Here is a 19807-nt window from a genome sequence, read left to right as displayed (position 1 = left end):
GAGTGGCCGCTACTTGGCGGCCGGCGGGAGAGCGCGCGGGCCGGAGTCGGGCGGGGCCGGCGGCCCACCGGGAGCCACGGGGCTTCCGCCTCCTCTGCCGGGCTTGTGGGGGCTCTTGATGCATTCATTCCGCGCACAGCCCCGGAGCACTTACGTGCGTACGGACCTGAAGGGACCGCGGTGAACAGAACCGGCCCGGGCCAGGCCGTCGGGGCTCGCGGTCTAGTCACAGGGACAGACGACTGGGGAGGCCCTCCTAAACCGGGGTGCTGGGAGCGCTGGTTCACAGCGACGCTTCATGCCGGGAAAGCCCACTGGAGGGCGCCTGGCCAGGCCTGGGGTGGGGGGTGGTCAGGGAGGATTACTGGAGGTGAGGTGCTGGCTTCTCCTACAGGTCTGGGTAGGTAGAGGGTGCCGGTGGGGCTTGGGGTGGGTGGGGAGGAAGGGAAGATGAGGTGAGGCTGGGGAGGTGGGCACCGACAGGGCTTGCACTTCATTCTAAAAGCGATGAAAAAAAAAAAAAAAAACAGAGGAGAGAGGGGCACAGATTTGCATTTTAGGAAGAAGCTTCTGGCTCCTCTGTGGAGAAGGGATTGGAGAGGGCAGCCTGAAAGGGAGACCCCACATGAGACTGTTGAGTGATGATGGTAGTGAGCATAAAGATTAAAGACCACGTTGAGAACTCTTCAGATTGTAGAACTGAAGAGACAGAACAGGACTTGGAGACTGACTAGACATGATTGCCAGTCTTGGCCTGAAACAGGGAGCCCTGGAGGTGGAGCAGGTTGGAGATGGGGGTGGATGAGATCAGACTTGGACCTGGTGAGCAGGAGGTAGTAGCTAGCCAGCCAGGGGAGCCTACGTAGTAATCAACAACTAGTTACCATAAGGTGAGGGTTTAGGATGTGCGAGGCTCTGTACTAAGCACTTTTCTTGGATTACTTAATGCCATCCTCACAATAAACCTATGAGACAGGTGTTTCTATTACTCCCATTTTAAGCAGAGAAAACAGAAGAGTGAGGTGGCTTGTTGAAGAGCAATTGGTGAAACTGGTTAAGGGGGTCCAGAGCTCAGGGGAGAGGAGTGGAGTCTAGGGATAGAGGGTTCCTTGATAGCCCATGGAAGTCTCTGCAGTCCGACGCCCCCGAGAGGCTATGGGAGATAGTATGTTGAGCCAGGATGGTCTTACAGCTGCAGACATTGTGTGCCATTGAGTCAATTCCGACTCATAGCGACCCTATAGGACAGAACTGCTCCATAGGGTTTCTTAGGATGTAATCTTTACAGGAGCACATCGCCAGGTCTTTTCTCCCACAGAGCTCCTGGTGGATTTGAACCTCTTTCAGTGAGCATCCAAGTGCTTAACCATTGTGCCACCAGGGCTGTGGATGAGGATAGAATAGCCCCCAAAGGCTGAGGGTAGCCAAGGAGATCTATGGGAGTTTTGGGGTTTCTGGGTGTCTTCAGAATCTTCTGGAAGCCATAGGGTGCTGGCTAGATTGTGGAGATCTGGGGAGGGGTTGGTGTCCCTGGGTAATGGGCTTTAGGGGCTGTGTCTGGGGTCTTTAAGGAGTTATCACAGTGCATGAGGATATGGTGTACAGGCATCTGATGAAATCTGGGTAGTGGGCTGGAGTGGAGGGATTGGTTATAAAGCCCCTATAGATCCCAAGGGGTTGGGAAGATGTTGGGTAAGGTCAGTGTTGCCGGGCAGTAGGGGGTCTGTGGGAGGTTTCTGCTAGACTATAGGATCTGGGAAGACCCCTGTTCCTAGTGATACCTAATCATCTGGAAGTTAAGAAAACCCCCTTCATCTAATTCCCTTCCCCCATGGTAAGTGTTGGGGTGGCAACCTGGTCCCAAGAACTAGGCAGGTGACAAAGCTGCACAGTGACACCAGGACTGTCCAAAGCCACTTGACACGGCCCCAAACATGGACATATATTATGGGGAGTCGTATCTCAGGCCTGAGAAACAGCAAAGCCCCACACAGCACCCCCAGCCATACAACACACTCAGGCGTAAACACAGGATCCTACTTGGCCCACCTTTTGGAACATACAATGTACCCACAACAGCTTTCCTGTTCAGGCTCCTCACCTAATAGACAGGACAGATGGGGTCAGCAGGGTCCCACCCTGGATGATTCCCTCCAGTCAGACCAGCAGAAGCCTTCACCACAACCCCCAGGTCTTCTCATCCAGGAGGGTCCAAAAAATTTACTTCTTAGACTTATTGGCTAGGTTTCCAAAACAGGACAGGCAACTCTTCATCTTTGGCCCTGGAGTTCAGTGACTTCTAATTCTGGAGCCATGACCTGTGACCTTGTGGTTTGGTGGTCTCTGATCTTGGGATTCAGCCACGTGATCTGTCTTCAGCATTCCCAGGGCTCCCAGAGTGTTCCAAGGATGATCCACTTGAAGATGCCTTAAGAGGCATGGTCACCATTCCTAGGATTCCAGATGACCATCAGGGGAGTGGCAGGACTGGAACGGTCCTATACATAGCCCTGAGGTGTAGAAGTAGGATTTTTGGATGGAAGTTACAGGGAGTCAGAATTTGGCTAGACATGAATAAGACTTGTATAACAGAGCCATTCCCAAGGGAGTGGCTGCCTCAGGAGACAGTGAGCTATCACTGGGAATTGTGACACAGGCCACTCATCTTGGATACTGTCAGTGACTCACCAAGATGCCTTTTAAGGGCCCTCATGTTGGGACTTGCAGTCCTTATGGCAAAGGGAGGGGAAGATGAAGAGTTCCCGTGGGGGCCAGACTACTGAACCCAAGTGCCTTAGAGCTTGTTTTCTCTCACAAATACACACACCCACACCCTGGGCAAGGAAAGGTGGCGCTGGGACTGGCCAAACCCCCCCTCCCCCACTGGCTCTTGCCTCTCTCTGGGACGTCACCAAAGCCTGTCCCCTAGCACCCTGGCATCTGGACTCCCAGACCCATTAGTACTAGAGTCAGTGAGTCAGCAACCGGACCTGCTAGCATGAAACAGCTGGCCAGGACTATTAAAGGACTTTCAGGTCCACTGAGAGGGGCAAACAGAAGAGATTCTCTCTAGGACCCCAGAGATGACACCGTCCCCCATGTCACTTCCCACCCCAGCTGCCATCTTCAGGAAACCTTTGATCTCTCAGGTACCTCGTACACGGTGCTTTGTAGAGTAAGGGCTGGATATCTCCATCACTTTATCTTACCATATCTAACCCATCCTGTGAACTTCAAAGGTCCGAAAAAGAGGAATGCAATTGGCAGACGAAACTGTCTAGAAACCCCAGCCCTGCCCACGAAAACTAGATAAAATGCATTGGTGATGAAGGGGGAGGAATGGTGGCAGAGGGAATTTGCTGGAACCGGGAACAGAGGAACTGTGTAGAAAGCTCCTCAGGGTCAGAGACAACACTGGTGAAGGGGGGAACCACTGGGCACAGACTGGCATCCCTGACCCTTTCCCCCCTCCCCTCTCCAGCCAATCAAGAAACCAGGCAGCGGGGCTCTGGGGGCTGCTTTTATGGGGACGACCTGACAGAGGGCATGGTCCGTACAAAACCGGGAACAATACATACATATATATATTATATACAGAGACGCGGTCCCTCGGAAGGCGGGGCAGGGGCAGCCGCTGGCCGGGGAGACCGGAAGCGCCCGCGGCCCCACCCCCTCCATCAGCCGGGATGAAGGAGGTGAAGTGCCCGGGCCGGGCCGGCACCGAGACAGCCAGCTCTTCAGGGGGTGGGGAGCACGTCTGGGGGCCGAGACAGCCAGCTCTTCAGGGGGTGGGAAGCACGTCTGGGGGCAAGAATGGGGGGAGGCGCAAGAAATACTGATCGATGGCATGGTCTATTTACAAGGCAGGGGGAAGTCAAAACAGATCGGATGGAGTTGTCTGCTTTTAAAAAATGAACAAAACCCAAGGCTTGGGGCAGGAGGAAGGGGCAAAATGAGAGATGGATTCTGAAAGGGAAGGGGACCGGGGAGGGGGGGGAGTCTCACCTCCCTTGGTCTAAGCCCCAATTTGGGGTTCAAGTGGGGAAACAAGAGTTGATTTCACTTAGAAAGCAGGCTGCCAACGGCAGCCTTGGTCTCCCAAAATGAGTAGTAAAATTTTGCCCTCCAGTCAAACACTGGAAAATGGGTGGGGTGGGTGTGGGGTGAGGATGAATCTCTGCCATGTTAGTACAAGGCTTCCAGGTGTCTCCCTTGGCAAGGCAGAGCCTGGCTCTCCAGTGAGAAATGTTCTCCTTGCCTAAGACCAGGGTCTCTGCAGCCAGGCCCCCTAGGCTGACCCCCGCTCCTCCCTGGCATTCCCAGGCCTGGCCAGGGAACCTGGACCCTAGAGAGGCCACAGAACAGTTTCAGGAGGAGGTTATGGCTATTTGGCACCTGGGGGAGGGGAGGCACACGGACAAAGTGGGGGCTGCAGCCCCAGGAGAGGGGGAGCTGGGGACCAGGTGTCCCAGACTCTCCCTTTTACCTACTCTCACTCTCCTTTCCCAGAGAAGTGAGAAATCAGTGCAGGGCCAGAACCAGCCTCCAGGCTCTGGGGTGGACCCTACCCTTCCCGGGAGGGGAACAGAGACAGCAGGGTGTGTCGAGGCAACCCCCCCAAGCAGGAGGGTCAGAATGCAATAGAGACAGCACAATGATGGGGTGGAGGGGGACGGCCAAGAAGGTAGAGTCTCAAGTCAAGAGGCCCAGGAGCCCAGGGGGCAGGAAGCAGCCTCCAGTTGTCGAGATGCTGGGAGAGCCCCCAGCCCCATGCCAGTCCAGAGATAAAGGCTGGAGGTTGTAAAGTCTGGCAGTTTGGTCTGCAGGTCCTTGTGTCCATCCACCACCCAGGCCAGCCCCTGGCATCCCACAGCCTCTGTGTCTCAGCCCCATGGGGCAGGAAGGAGGCTGCCCTTCCAGCCACCTCTGTCTGCCCAAACCACCTTAAGGGGGCCTGTGGTGTGGGCCCTCTGGTCCCTGAAGCTGGGGGAGGTGGGGTGGAAGGGTGAGGGGAGTTGGGGCACCTGTCCCCAGGCTGGTAGGGGGCGGGGCAGAGTATTGAGGACAGGGGAGGGAAGACAACGGGAAAGGGTTGATTATTGTCCAGTCAGGGAATGTTCCTGTTAAGTAGAATTGGAATTCCTCAGTGTTTGCAGGTTTCCTTCCAGTTCTGAGATCTGGAAAACAAGGAGGGAGGGGGTCAGGCCTGGGCTAGGCACGGGCTCTACCCGCTCTGCCTCCCCACTGGTGACATGACCCTGAGCTCTAAGCCAGCAGCACGGCTCCTCCCCTCTCCCTCCAAGACCCACAAGATGGGTGCTAGATGGGGCTTACCTGCTGCTCTTTCCATAGGGCCCTGCCCCCGGGGGACCCCTGGGCCTACCTTGTCCAGGAGCTTGTCCATCTCCTCCTTCCTAGCCAACTCTGATTCCTCCAGAACCCGACGCTGGGCAGTCTCCTTTTTCAGGAACTCGATCTCCCTGGAGACAGTGGGTAGGGTGTGTGTCTGGTCTCTGTCCTGGGAGTCTCCAAGTCCTTGGCCCTGTCCTCAGCTTCGCCTGGGCAGCTCTGCCCCTTTCCTTATTCTCGGGTCGGAAGGCCCCAGGTCTCCGCAAAGCCTCTGGAACCTGGCCCTGTGCTGCCTCTGGCACCCAAGTCATTCTGGGCCCAGGCACCCCCACCATGGGGCCTTCTAGCTTCTGTGCTCCTTGTCTCCCTATGTGGTTAGGGGTGGGGAGGGGCTGCCACCAAAGGCCTTTCAATCCCCCCTGAGCTCCGTCCCAGGCTCCCAGGCCCCCACCCTACTCCCTAGCCACGTACTTCTGCTGGTAGTCCTTGATGAGGCGCTTGGCCTTGCTGTACTTGCGCTCCAAGGCCTGGTACTGGGCCTGGGTCTCCCGCAGGTGCTCATCCACAGCCTGGCACAGGCTCTGGGCCTCCCCCCAGTAGCCCTCCAGCTTCTCCATGCGCTCCTTGTTTTCCTCCACACTCTGCTCCAGCTGGGCCTTCTCCACCCGCCACCGCCCCTTCTCCTGCTCAAGGCTCTGCAGCTAAGAGAGGAAGGGGCGGCTCTGGGTTGGTGGGGGCCAGACGGAGCCAAGGGGTACCCCCATCCTGGCACTGGGGCCAGAGTCTCTAGGGGATTCCTGCGGATATGGAGCACCCCAACTACTAACTTCCCATGGCTAAGCATGAGGACTGAGGCCCACAGAGGGAAGAGATGTGACCTCAGGTTCAGAACTCCCAGCCAGGGTCAAGGACACTGCACCCAACTCCCAGGGAAGCAGGAGGCCCATGACGAGCTCTGTGACTTGGGGCAAGGCAAGCTCTGTCTTAAGCCTCAATTCTCCTATCTGTAAAATGGGAGTGATACGCATCTTGCCAACCTCACAAGGGCTACAGTGAGATGGTAGAATGAAAGAGCAGGGCAGCTGAGGGTCACCATTGTTCTCTGTCCCCTCTCTGACCAGTCCCTGCTCCTGTGGCTTCCTGAACAACCCTGGCTCCTCTCCCAGCTCCCAGGCCACCCCAGTGCAGTCCTCCCCACCCCAACAATGTAGTCCTGGATTTTCTGTTCTCTCTATACTCACTGCCCTGGGGTGGGGTCCTACCTCCCACACCACCTCTGTGCACTCTGAGCAAATCCTGAGCTGCAGCCCAACCTCGCTCCCACTCCAGCCTTGTCCCCCAGCTCCTCATAGGCACCATGCCCCAAACTGGGCCCCCCACCCTCACAAACCTCTGCTCCCTTTACTGACTTGCTCACTTCTGTTAAGACGCACCACCGTCATCCCACAGCTACCCCAGCAGCACTCAGCCTCAAGTCTCTGCCTGCCCTTCCAGATTTGTTTGCTGCAAAACCCCTTGCTCTCCGTGGCTCAGCCACAAAGGCCTTCCTACAGATCTTCAGATTTGCCACATGGCCTTTAAACATGCTGTTCCCTACCTGGAACGCCCCATCTACTGTGTCCCTTGCCTACTCATTGCCCACTAGCTCATCCTTCAGCTCTCTGCTCAGCACTTCCCCAGCACAGCCCCACCCTCACCCCGGCTGCACTGGGTTCCTTGGCTCTAGGAGCTCAGTAACCCCGTCCACTCTACAAAGCCCCATCCCCGTTTGTAACAATACAGCCACTGGTGTGCACAGACTGTAAACAAGGGCAAGGACCAAGTCTACTTTTGCCCAGCACAGTACCTGGACGGGTGGCAGGCACCTAGAAGGTTCCCAATAGATGTTTATAGATTGATAGCATGAAGTAACCTTGGACTTGCCCTGCCCCTTCATGCTCTGCATACACCCAAGAACACGGCCTGTCAAGCTGACCTCTGAAATGCAGCTCTAACCCACCCTTCCTTTCCATACCGTCTATACTCTAGGCAGTCCCGGGCCGCCCCTGCCAGGACACTACCCGGGCCTCTAACTGGCTTGCCTGCCTCCAAGTCCTGCCCATCCTCATGCCCTCTCTGCTTCCCAGGCAGTGACCTTCTGAAAACTCACATATGGCCACACAGCCCATGCTGTCCACAGGGCCAAGGCCAGAGTCCTCAGGGGCAGTCAGGACCCTTCAAGCCACAGCCCCCTGCAGTCCAGCCCTGCCTTCCACATCTCCCCGACAGAAACCTCTGCCATAGCCTGGCATGCCTCCTCACTGCCCCAAATCTAGCCTCCAAGCTTTTAAGCTCATCTCCCTGCCAGGAACGCCCCTTCTTCTGCCTCAGTTGTCTAGCCTGCTCTCCTTCCAAGGCTCAGCCTCACTCTCCTCTCTGTACACGTGTGGTGGGTGTATACCCACGTGTGGGTGTGTACACTTGCATGCACCTGGGGGCACTGTGTCTGGATGGTCCTGTGTACCCTCAGCCTGTCTCTCCCCATCGCACTGGAAGCCCCATGTCCAGGGTCCAGACCCCAGCAGGGGCCCAATTCAAATTTTTAACACGTAGTCTATGTATCTACATGCCTGTGCACATGCTGGCACCTAATGACCTTGTGTGGGTGTCAGTGCATGGCACATACGTGTATGTCACGTGTGTGTCACCATCTGGAGGTGTCAGTGTGAACACGTCTATGTTGCTTGCCCGGGTGACAATGTGCATGTCCCATGACACTCTTCCTGAGACCAGGTGGTCTGAATGATGGTCATGCCTGTGTGTCTGACAGCAGACCTGATTCAGAGTGGGTCTAGGGTCCAGGGTGATGCACCTGTGTATAATGTCACATAATTATATCTTTGCAGAGGTGTAGGTTCTGGGTGAGTGTGTACACTACGTGCCCGGGGTCCATGCAGCATGTGCCAGCATGCGCAACTCTGGATAGTTTGTATTCACTGCTGGGCCTATGTGTAGAGGACATCTGTAGGACAGTATGAAGAGTGTGACTTAGTGTGACTTCAGCAGAAGAGCTAATAGCTCAACTTACACTGTGCTAAGTACTTTACAGGTACTATCTCATTTCATCCTCACAAAGATCCTATGGTGTCAGTACTATCACTACCCCACTTTATAGACAAGGAGACTGAAGCACTGAGCAGCCAGTGAGTGGCAGAGCAGATGGGTCCAGAGCTTGAAGCTCTTCATCCTATGTTCTGTAGCCTCAGAGTGGCCTGTTCTGTATGTGCCAGTGGGTGGTGTAAGAGTGCCAGCATGTGCAGGTGTGAGGAGTCGAGGGAATTCTATCCTCCCAGCTCTCAGACCCCATTCCCCAACACACACACACACCCTCACCTTTCTTTTCAGCTGCTGGATCTCTGCCTCGGTCACAGCGTGCTTGATCTGCAGCTGTGGGGACAGAAGGGCAGGCACTTAGCTCCGGCTGGGGTAGACAGTACTGCAGGACAAGAGGCTGGTCTGCCCTCACCCTCCATACCCCAGGGATCCTCCTTGTCCCACCTCCTTGAACTTGTGCACCAGCTTCTCAGGCTCCATGTCCACAGGGGACAGTGCATCCTCATTCTCTGCTAGCTCGAACACCTCGATGGCCATCTCGCCACCCGGGAACGTGGGGCTCAGCTCCTCATCCTCATCAGTGGCATACTCTCCCGTCTGTGAAGGGAGACAGAAGGCTGTGGACCTGGCCCACGCTGTCCTCCTCCCACCCTCATGACCAGGACTTAGACCAGCAGCAGTCTGCCATTGTCAGACTGGGAGCTACCCAGGGGTGTGGTTCATGCCTCCTCCATCGGTCTAGGGCCTCCACCAGAGCCATGGTTTGATTCTTCCCCTAATAGCCCAGGGAGTTCCCTGAAGGTAGGAGTAGTTTTCCACATAGGACTGGGGACCCCTGAAGAAACAGCCTTCACTTCTCCCCTCACACTACGGGTCCTCTGAGGTCTGGAGCTGTCTATCTCCTCAGATTAGGTTCCCTGAGGTCCAGAGCTGTGCTTTCCCCTCAGAGTAGGGGCATCTTGAGGGAACAGTGTTTTCCTTGTAGGACCAGTAAGGCTCTCACAAAAAGATGTGGCTCCTTCAACAGACTAGAGCTTCTTTCAGGGAAGGGTCTGCATCTCCTCCCTTACACTGGGGGTTCCCTCAGGTAAGGGAAAGGTCTTTGGGTTTTTTACAGTGCCTTCACTTGGTAACAGTGAAGAGGACTTGAAGCACTTGCTGAGGAAGATCAAAGACTACATCCTTCAGTATGGATTATTCCTCAACATAAAGAAAACAAAAATCCTCACAATTGGACCAATAACCAATATCATGATAAACGGAGAAAATATTGAAGTTGTCAAGGATTACATTTTACTTGGATCCACAATCAATGCCCATGGAAGCATCAGTCAAGAAATCAAACGACACATTGCATTGGGCACATCTGCTGCAAAACACTTCTTTGAAGTGTTAAGAAGCAAAGCTGTCACCTTGAGGACTAAGGTGTGCCTGATTCAAGCCATGGTGTTTTCAATCTCCTCATATGCACGTGAAATCTGGACACTGAATAAGGAAGACCCAAGAAGAATTGATGCCTTTGAATTACGGTGTTGCAAAGAATATTGAATATACCATGGACTGCCGGAAGAATGAACAAATCTGTCTTGGAAGTAATACAGCCAGAATGCTCCTTAGAAGGAAGGATGGCAGGACTTTGTCTCACGTACTTTGGACATTTTATCAGGAGGGACTAGTACCTGGAGAAGGATATCATGCTTAGTAGAGGGTCAATGAAAGAGAGGATGACCCTCAACGAGACAGATTGATACAGTGGCTGCAACAATAGGCACAAACATAGCAATGATTGTGAGGATGGCGCAGGATCGGGCAGTGTTTCACTCTGTTGTACACAGGGTCGCTGTGAATCAGAACTGACTAGAGGGCACCTAACAACAAACAACACACTGCCTGAGAGAGTGGCAGAGGGTGGCTGCAGTGCCTCATCTAGCCACCAGGGGGCAATCACACGTCCCACCAGGCCTGGAGTCCCTACCTCCTCGTCATCCTCCGCATACTGGGCGTATCTCTGCTCCATCATCTCCCGCTGCCATCGCTCCTGTTCCAGGGTCTGTTGAATTAGCTGGGCCACTTCACTCTGCTCTCCCGGCCGCTCCCGGCCAATCATAAACCTGCAGGGGCACTGGCGTCATCTCACTGCCTCCTACCCTCAGCTGGGTAACTCCACCACCCTCGTGGTTGCTACTCCCCCAAACCCAGGCCCTCCCAGGGGAGATGAAATGAGAGGGCTGAGTCCAGAGGCTGCAGAGCGTTAATAATGAATGGGGGAGCTGGGGGCCCATACTGGGTTTCCTTCCCAGGGGAGGTGGGAAGGCCTACCAGCTCTCCTGGCCAGTTTTGGGAGAAAGAGGACGTCAGCTAAACTTTAGGCTGGGCTGCGGAGGACATAATTCAAGAGCATCCAGTATGGGGAGCTCATTCCCCCATCATGCAGGGGAGTGGTGGAGATGACCCAAACCAGCAGGGCTGGGCTGTGGAGGTGTGCCTTGGATGTGTTCCAAGCCTCTGAGCTTCAGGAAGGGGCAGGATGATGGTGACTACAGATTAGGATGGAGAGGAAATAGTGGAGCTTCCAGGCACAAGCCCCTCCTCCCCATGGCCACCCACATCCTGTTTCTCTCCACCACCCTTTCCTGGGGGCAGTGCCCCTCTTGGAGGGGGCAGGGGATGATCCCTGAATGTTATACAAGAGATGGAATGGACACAGGGAGCTTCTAATCCACCCCCCTCAGTTTGCATGCCCAGGGAGGAGAGAGTCTTCCCAGGATTTCCCAGGACTGGTGAGGAGGGAAGGATGAAGTTCTAGGTAAAGGGACCCCCAATGTGGATGGCAGTCTCCCTGCACATCTCAGTTCTTCACCAAATGAGCCAGGAGCAGGCAGGGGGAAAGGAGAAACATTTTCATCATATACGGGATAGCCCAAGTGAGCCATTTAGAGGGGGCGGTGGCTCTTGAGCCTGCCTTGACACTAGAGGGCTAGTGGCCAGCAGCAGTGGGAGAGAACTTGGATGGGAAGGCAGGCCTGGGGCAAAGGATTATGGGACAGAAATTCCTTCAGGCAAGGAGTCAGTGGAACCTCCCCTCCATGAGTTGGGCCACCCAGAATCTTGACTGGATGTGGGCAGGTGGGCAGAATGGCCACTGGGGGCTAAGCCTCCAGCCTCACCGCACTCGGCCTTTGGTGTTCCGGAGCACGGAGGCTGCAAAGCTCTGAGTCACTCCCACCAGACTTGTTCCATCCACCTCCACCAGGAGATCGTTCACCTGGATCCTAAGGGACGTAACGGTGATTATCGGGTCACAAGGGAAACTGTGGAGCTGGGGTAGAGGTGGCCCCCCTCCCACCAGAAACATGAGGCTTGGTCCCCACAGGGGTCTGGTGCTTTGTCCATCTACATAAAATGCATGAGGCCCGAGCCCACCTGTGTGGACAGTGAGACCCGGGCAAGGGAAGTGGACACAGGTATCCAAGACCAGGAGTGGTGGCAGGCATGCTTCCTGTCACAGTCACCTTGTGCCCTCCCCCATCACATCTGACACAGTGGTATGACATCCATAGAGCTCATCTCTGCCCATGCACACCTATGACACACAGCCCTTGTCCACATACATTTCAGCAAAGACCTGAGTCCGCAGACACCCTCCCAAATTCCTGAGATGCGTGCCACACAGACTCTCACGTTCACACACATTGTCCCACAGGGTCACCTCACCCTAATATAGGTGCACACTCCCCACACAGTCCAGCTGTGGTACCTGAAGCCCTTGCTCTCCATATAGGGAGGGGAACGGGGGTGGCCCAGTCTGGCCAGCTGAGGGGGGCTGAAGAAGAGTGGGGGTACCCTTGGCCATCTCCTTCCTCCACTCCTACCTACCTACTTCGGAGCACCAACCTCCTTGCAGGGCTCCCCCGCAGAAATGGAGGAGAAGGCCTATTGTAAACAGCGTATCCTACAAGTCCCACATTCCCACGTGGGGACGAGCTCACGGACACAACATCACGTGCACAAAGTCACATGTGTACACGCGCTCCCCAAACTACCAGGAGGCAACAATGGGAAAAGGTTCTGGAAAGTTCAAATCGAGGGCTTTGTAGGAGGTAAGTGAAGGGCAGTACTGTCACGTTTCCCTTTCCCTACCCAACCCCATGCCACCTGGGCTACAAAAGGCAGAAGCTCCCCGAATGAGGCAACTCCACCTCTCACAACATGACCCTAAAGCCATTCAGACCTCACAGAGACACTCGCTTACCTCTGTCACATGCAAGGTGTCTGGGTTTGAATGGTACCACCAACGGGTACCCCTGATGTCAACCTCCAACTCACAACAACCCTGGGGGATGCCCTAAAGCCTTGTCTCTTCATACCCTCCCCCCTACACACACACAATTCACATAGTAGAAGAACCAACAGAAAGGTCACTGGGGTGCCCAGGACTCCAGCTTGCCCTCCCTGCTCCTCTGACCCACAGCACTTACCCTCTTCCAGCCACAGGTGCTGAACACATGCACACACAGGCACGTCCACAAGAGCAGACCCATCTCAGAGCTTTTCTAGTTGCATCGCACACCTGGATACCTCTGCTCTTTCTGCTCCAGTCTGCCTGCTTCCGGCTCCCCTCCTAGAACCTCCTCCCCACCCCACTCCTTCAGCCTAACTCACTTCTGCTCAACCTTCAGATCTCAGTTGATCTTCCGCTGACTCCAAAAGTCACTTCCTCCAGGAAGCCTTCCCCAATGCTCAGACAGGCCAAGTCCTCCTGTTATATGCCCTGCAGTTTTCCTTTAAGTCGCCGTTTTCTTCGTCCACTTGTTTAATGTCTGTCTGCCTCACTACACTGCACACCTCCCCAGGGCAGGGTCCTCACCGCTGACTCCCCAGGCCTAGTGTCAGCCCAGTGACAGAGTCAGGGACTCAGTGGTTGCTAAATGAAAAAAAGAATGCTCAACTATTCTCCACGGCATGCAGGCTCCATGCCATACCACACGGCACCTACACACCCATCCTCACCATCCACTCTCTCCTAGAATGCAAGCACCATTGAGGGCAGGGGTTTCCATGTTTCCTTCACTGCTGTATCCCCAGGGGCTAGAATAACACCTGGCACAGTAGTGCTCCATGAATATCTGAACTCCCCACAGAGTACACAGGTCTCCTAGGTAATGGCCCATCCCCAGGCTGTGGCACATCCCACAGATGATAGCTGGTGGGGGGAGGGGAAGGGGGTTGAAAAGGGATGGGGATGGGGCAGTAGAAGGTGGTACCTGCCATCCCGGTGGGCCGCACCGCCCTCGGTCACAGTCTTGACAAAGATGCCCAGCTTCTCCAGACCCATGTCTGCCCCAGCCCCCATGCCGATGATGCTGATGCCCAGGCCCTCGGAGTCTGTGGAGCAGAGTGATGGTCAGATACCAGGGGCAGGGAGGGGAAAGTAGTCAAGGAGCTCCAGACCAGGGCTTGCAGGGGGTAGAGGGAGAGATCCTCCATCCTGCACCCCTCACTCCAGGGCACGGTCCCACATCAGGAAATAGCCCCCATGCTCAGGGGACGTCCCACAACTGGGAAAGGGACAAGGTTCTGTCCACCCCTTTTGCCAAGTCAACTAGGATGGCTCTTGAGTCACTCTCCGCCTTTTGTCCCGCCAGAGGAACTGACGGGCAACAGGGTCTGCTGAGCGTGGCAGGGGCCAGATGCTGTTGTATATACAGGTGAGGGTATGGGGTTGCAATGGAATGGTGGGCCGTGTGGCCATGATGGGGATGGGGTGGTGGTGGCCGTGATGGGGGTGGTGGGCTGTGTGGCCGTGATGGGGATGGGGTGGTGGTGGCCGTGATGGGGTTGGTGGGCTGTGTGGCTGTGATGGGGATAGGATGGCTGTGATGGGGGTGGTGGGCTGTGTGGCCATGATGGAGATGGGGTGGTGGTGGCCATGATGGGGGTGGTGGGCTGTGTGAACATGTTGGGGGTGGTGGGCTGTGTGGCTGTGATTGGGGATGGGGTGGCCATGATGGGGGTGGTGGGCTGCATAGCTATGATGCGGTGGTGGCTGTGATGGGCCTTGGTCCTAAGCCTTTTTTTCTTTTCCCATCCTAATCATTCTCATCCATACTCACAGCCTCACTGACCAAAGACCTCCTGATTTTCTCTCCTGAGGCCTACTCCCTTATACACACTTGCCCCTGCTTGGCCATTTCATGGGCCCCTGACATCCAAACTCATGATCTTCCCCCACAAACAGATCTGTCCACCACACCCTCACTGAGGATGGCACCAACACCCACACCAGCTGCCAGGCCTGGGCATCACCTGGATCCCTCCCTCCCTCTCACAGCCCCTGCTCCTGAGCCAAATAACCACCAGATCCTGTTGATCCTACCCCTGAATATCTCTCAACTCCCTCCACATCCCACACTGCCATCATCTCATCCACACCACAGTGATCTCTCTCCATCCACTTGTGCCCTCTACCCACTCCCCACACATAGCCTCAGGGATCTTTCTAGAACAGCCTTCTGCTGAGAGTGGCAGGGATCATAGGCTGTTGTGTATACAGGTGAGGGTGTGGGATTGGGATGGAGTTAGTGGGCTGTGTGGTCATGATGGGGATGGAATGGTCGTGACGGGGGTGGTGGACTGCATGGTCGTGATGGGGGTGGTGAGCTGCGAGGCTGTGACGGAGATAGGGCAGTGGCCACACCTCCCAATGGCTTCCAGTCCATCTTAGAAAAAAGACAATGTCCTTTAGATGGTCCACAGCTTCGTTTGCATACCCTTCTCCCCCTCACTGTCAGGCCCCAGGCAATCCCATGACCTCTTCTATGGGGCCTTGCTAAATGCAGCTTCCTCCACACAGGCCTCTCTTCTCCTCTGGCCCACATATCCTCCTAACTCCTCCCCTTCAGATCTCAACTCAAAATCACTTTCTGGGGAATCCTCACACCCAGTCTGGTCAGGTGTCTTGTTAAATGTCTTTATAGCAGCCCTGCCTTCCCTTACCAGCACCTGTCGGAGTGGGTAAGGATGTAGTTATATAGGACTGTTTAATCAGTGTCTGCCTTGCCCAGCAGTCTCCCTGAGGGCAGAAGACATGCTTATTTTTGCCCATTATTTTATCTCTAGGACATAGACCAGGACATGGCACATAAGTGCTCCAAAGATATTTGTTAGCTGGATGGACGAAGAATGTTCTATGACAGGGCTGATGGCAGGTGTGTGCTTGTGCTGGACTGGAGACCATGTGTGACTGTGGGGCATTGACAGGGGAGGAGGAAGACTGTCAAGGGGCCGTGCGAGAGGTAGAAGCCACAAATCTCTGTGGAAGCCCCCAAGGGCACAAGGCAAAGCTGGCGCCAGAGAGGAGGCCTGGGTCAACCCCATCTGTGCCCACCAGCCTGGCCTCTGGCCTCTCACCTTTCTCTAGCTCCACAGGAAACAGCTCCAACCTCTCCACCCGCTTCTCCAGCTCGTACTCAGCAGAGGCTGCCATGGGATCCACATCCTCGTTTCGACGATCATAGTCCTCGTTGGAGTAGGTGCTGAACACCTGTGGCGGGGGGGGGGGGCTTCTCAGAGAGGCCTGGGAGAGCAGGCCAAGCCACCTGCCCCATGCCCTTCTTCCCTCCTGCCATGTGCCTTCCCCGCCCACCCTAGACAGGCTGGAGAGGAGGCCTCATGCAGTCCTGTGATGACCCCAGCTCTGTGATCCTGGGCCAATCGCTGCTGCCATTGGGCCTCAGTGAAGGCCTTTTTAATTCTGGAGACAAGAGGCAAGAAAGAAAGGGAGCCAGCCTTGCCTGATCAGCACTGTTATTCTCTTCTGAGCCCTGACCAGCAAGAGTATGGCCTGTATAAAGGAAAACGAAGGGCAATCCTGCAGAAATGGTCAGACTCAGGAGCCCAGACACCCAGGCCAGAGAGAGACCAGCAGAGCGGGGCAGAGAGCCTGAGGTGGACACAGAGACACAAGCGGTGACAGCCAACAGCAGGAGAGAGGAAGGAACAGACTGAGCAGGAGAAGAAGGGAAAAGGAGGAGGGAAAAAAGGATGGGGAAGATGCTGGAGGATGCCAGCTGGGAAGAGAGAGGCAGCAGGTGTTAGACGTGGGGAGGGGGCCAGAGAACAGGGATGAAAGAGGCAGAGAGGCATCTGGGGGCTCAGCCCTGAACCTGAAGTCAGATGTTGGAGGTCGGGTAGGGACAGGAAGGAGCAACTTTACCCCCATGGAGAAGGGCAGGCCCTCCACCACTCGTGTCCTTCAGGCAGCAGAATCAAGGGAGAACACCAGGCCCCTAAGGCCTTCCCTGTAGGCCCAGGCCTGCGTCCCCAGGTTATGTCCACTCCCGCCCCACCCCCATGCACCAGGTGGCCCAGGCGGAGGTGCTAGAACCAGGGCCCTGGGGAAAGCAAGGAGGTCAGAGAGATGCAGCTTCCCCGACATTGTCCATAGCACACCCAGGCCCCATGGGGGCCCACGCCAGCCTGGTTGCCCCCATACCCCACCTCTCTGCTGTCTCCCAGTTCCTGCGTCTCATGCTGCAAAAAGGGGAATTCCCCTGCCCCCAGCCTCCCCTGAATTAGAGAGGGTAGGGCAGGGGCACTGTGGGAGTGCCTAATTCTAGGCCCAGGCAGGGGTGCCCCAGTGGGAGGCTAATGAGCACCGTTTAGGGCACCATGATGTGTTCGTGCTTCACTGCCTGCAGCGACAGGTTGGCACCAGTTGGAGCCAAGCGGGGACGAGGAGTAGGAAGCAGCTCCATCAGATGGTTGGGGCCTGAGGTCTAAGGAGGCACTGTCACCCTCCAGGCCCCTGCCCAGGGCCCCCTCTCCTCCAGGAGCAGGCCCATGGGCACCCCTGTCAGCAGGAGCACTTGGTGTCCCAGCCTCTGTTTGTCCCTTCTCCCCATGTTCCCCCCCAAACAGGGGCTCATGGGATTAGAAGCATGGCTAGGACGGGCCTATGTGGTCACTTAGCTCAATGCCCTCAATTTCACAGCACCAGAGCAACTCTGCCTCAGGCCCTTAAAGCTCACTGTCAATCCATGAGCTCTTCCAACATGTGGCCAATGGCCTCTGGCCTGCCTGTCCCCAAAGCCCCTGTAGGAAGCGACTGCCTGTCTGCACCTAGCCCAGAGATGCCAGGTCTGTTGTCCAAGGTCACATAGACTAGCCAGTGGTAAGGCAGGGTGAGACTGCACCATCTGGGTTCTGACGGGTCACCCAGTGAGTTTGTCCCTGCCACATATGTGCCCCAGGCCCGGGAAGAGGCCTCTGTGAGCCTGGGCCCCCTAAACTGGCCCTGGCCCACTTTTACATCTGAGTTTCCTGACCCTCATCCTCTGCTCCAGCTGAAAGGGTCCCCTCATCTTTCAATCTTTGTGGTCTCCTGGTCTAATCAAATTCCCCCACCACACACAGACACACACACACACACACACACACAGACACACACACACACACAGACACACACACACACACACACACACGCCTCTTTGTGGTCTCCTGGGCTAACCAAATCCCCCCACCACACACAGACACACCCGCCATGACCTCTAAAACATACTCTCCCAGCCTGCCTAGAGCTATGTCTATCAAATCCTGCTCACCCTTCAAATTCCACTCCCTGCAGGAAGCCCAGGCCTCTGGCTCAGGGGACACAGGCCACCACGCACCCCTCCTCAGGGTGCCCAGCCTATCAGGGGCTCTGAGCCTAGTCCCACCTCCCCAGGTGACAATCTAGAATTGGGTTCTCAGGCCTCAGAAGCCTCCACCTCCGTAAACGCAACAATTGGGTCATCTGTGGGGCACAGACCCTGGACTTAGTATCACAATGCAGCGTGTGGGGGTGGGAGAAGGAAAACTGGAAGTGACAGCCCCAGGGTGGGGAGCAGGAAACCCCCAGCAAGGTCAAAAGTCAGGCACACTCAGCCCCCATCACACACCACAGGCTCTCACGCTCGGGCGAGCATCAGTGTCACCTGGGAGTCAGGAAGCACTGCTCCAAATCATGTGCTATTTTTTACCAAAAAATCAGGATAACGTGTCAAATATAGACAGAGGCCCAGGACTGAAAGACCAAACTCCATCTCTGAGGGGATCAGGAAGCTCAAGAAATGGTAGTGGGGCAGAGAGTGGGGAGGGAGTTCCCTGACTTCGTCAGTGTCCCAAGAAACGCTGGAATCCCCAAAACCCGGCAGGATCCCAGATTGGAGGAGGAAAGGGACAGAGCAGGAAAGAACTCTTCAGATCCCAGCCCAGGGAAGGGGCTGGTTTGGGAGGGGAGCGGCCACCCACTTTTAACCTTCCAGGCCTCTTGCTGGGGGTGGGGTGGGGAAAGGACAGAGGGACTGAGGAACTGAGACTGTGGTTCTCTAGAGCTGGTGAGACGGAACTTGGGCAGCTTCAGTGTCCGTGAGTAGTTATGGAAACTACAAGGAAACAGATGCGGAGGTGGAAGGTGTTGTTGGAAGGCGTAAAGACTGGGCAAGGGGCTAAGGAAAGTCCAGGGGTTTGGACACCACCATCGGCAGGTTTGAGGCTGGGCAAAGCTTAGCCTGGGCAGTGAAAAAGAGCCAGCCCTCTAGGCTGTGTGTGCTAGCCAAGAGTGGAGAGTGCAGGGTGGGGAGCTGGGGTTCTTGGTTCTCCCCAGGGAATGTTGCACACACCCCTCCCCCTCAGTGCTCTTCTGAGGATCTCAAAGCACTAGCACAGCCCACAAACCAACCACCAATAGTCGTGGTGGGGGGTGGGGAGGAGGCAAACAGGAGCTCAAATGGGGCAGGCAGCTCAACCCCTCTGTCAGGGCACCCAGGGAATGTGGCAAGAACACTGGGGGCCTGCTTCAGCCAAGGCCATGGGAGTTTATCCCTGTTGAACAGCCATGTCCAAAGGCATGGCGGCCACTGCCAAGTGCCCTCAGACTTGTAGTGGGGCTCCCCATCCCCTCCTCTTCCATGCCGTAGAGATGGACTAGCCCCTTAGTGGGTCACACAAAGTGCCACTTCCTGTGGAACTGGGGACCTTGGTAGCTTGCCAGGCACTGACCCCCAGGGAACTGAGTCCCAGCCTAAACCTTTCCCCCACCCCCAGTCACATGGTCGCAGCTAAGCGAACACTGACAGACCTGCTTCCCTCTTTCACTTCTGCAAAGTTGGAGTGCGGGCTACAGGCAGGATGGAGGAAGGGCTGCAGTGCCCTGTGTGGTTCATCTTGGGAAGTTCCCAGCTCCCCTTGCTTCTCTCTCCTGCCTCTGTTCAGCCCCCCTCACCCTATCCAGCTCCCATCTGTAGGGGAAAACAAGGAGTGTTTCTAAGCTCCCCTGCCCCCTATGCGCCCAGAGTGGGGTAGGAAAAATGGGGTAGGACAAATG

The 19807-nt window shown here is 55.8% G+C and overlaps 1 protein-coding gene across 2 annotated transcripts in view; it reads right to left on the bottom strand.

Annotated features, from left to right (window-relative positions):
* Positions 1-4976: 4976 nt before the first annotated feature.
* PPP1R9B (protein phosphatase 1 regulatory subunit 9B) overlaps positions 4977-19807 on the bottom strand; it is a 16951-nt gene continuing 2120 nt past the window's right edge. The window contains exons 2-10 of one of the 2 annotated variants that reach the window (XM_004377944.2): positions 15853-15985; positions 13707-13827; positions 11610-11714; positions 10418-10553; positions 8887-9039; positions 8722-8775; positions 5821-6050; positions 5384-5480; positions 4977-5177 (exon numbers count right to left, since the gene is read on the bottom strand). In XM_004377944.2, the coding sequence (XP_004378001.1) occupies positions 5124-5177; positions 5384-5480; positions 5821-6050; positions 8722-8775; positions 8887-9039; positions 10418-10553; positions 11610-11714; positions 13707-13827; positions 15853-15985 (1083 nt within the window). In that variant the 3' untranslated portion in view covers positions 4977-5123. The remainder of the gene's footprint in view (positions 5178-5383; positions 5481-5820; positions 6051-8721; positions 8776-8886; positions 9040-10417; positions 10554-11609; positions 11715-13706; positions 13828-15852; positions 15986-19807) is intronic. The other variant, XM_023732770.1, reaches the window with a different exon arrangement.

Source organism: Trichechus manatus, unplaced genomic scaffold, assembly GCF_000243295.1.
Source record: "Trichechus manatus latirostris isolate Lorelei unplaced genomic scaffold, TriManLat1.0 scaffold00054, whole genome shotgun sequence".
Taxonomy (NCBI): domain Eukaryota; kingdom Metazoa; phylum Chordata; class Mammalia; order Sirenia; family Trichechidae; genus Trichechus; species Trichechus manatus.
Note: the sequence above shows the minus strand (reverse complement) of the source record. Positions and strands in the feature narration are given on the sequence as shown.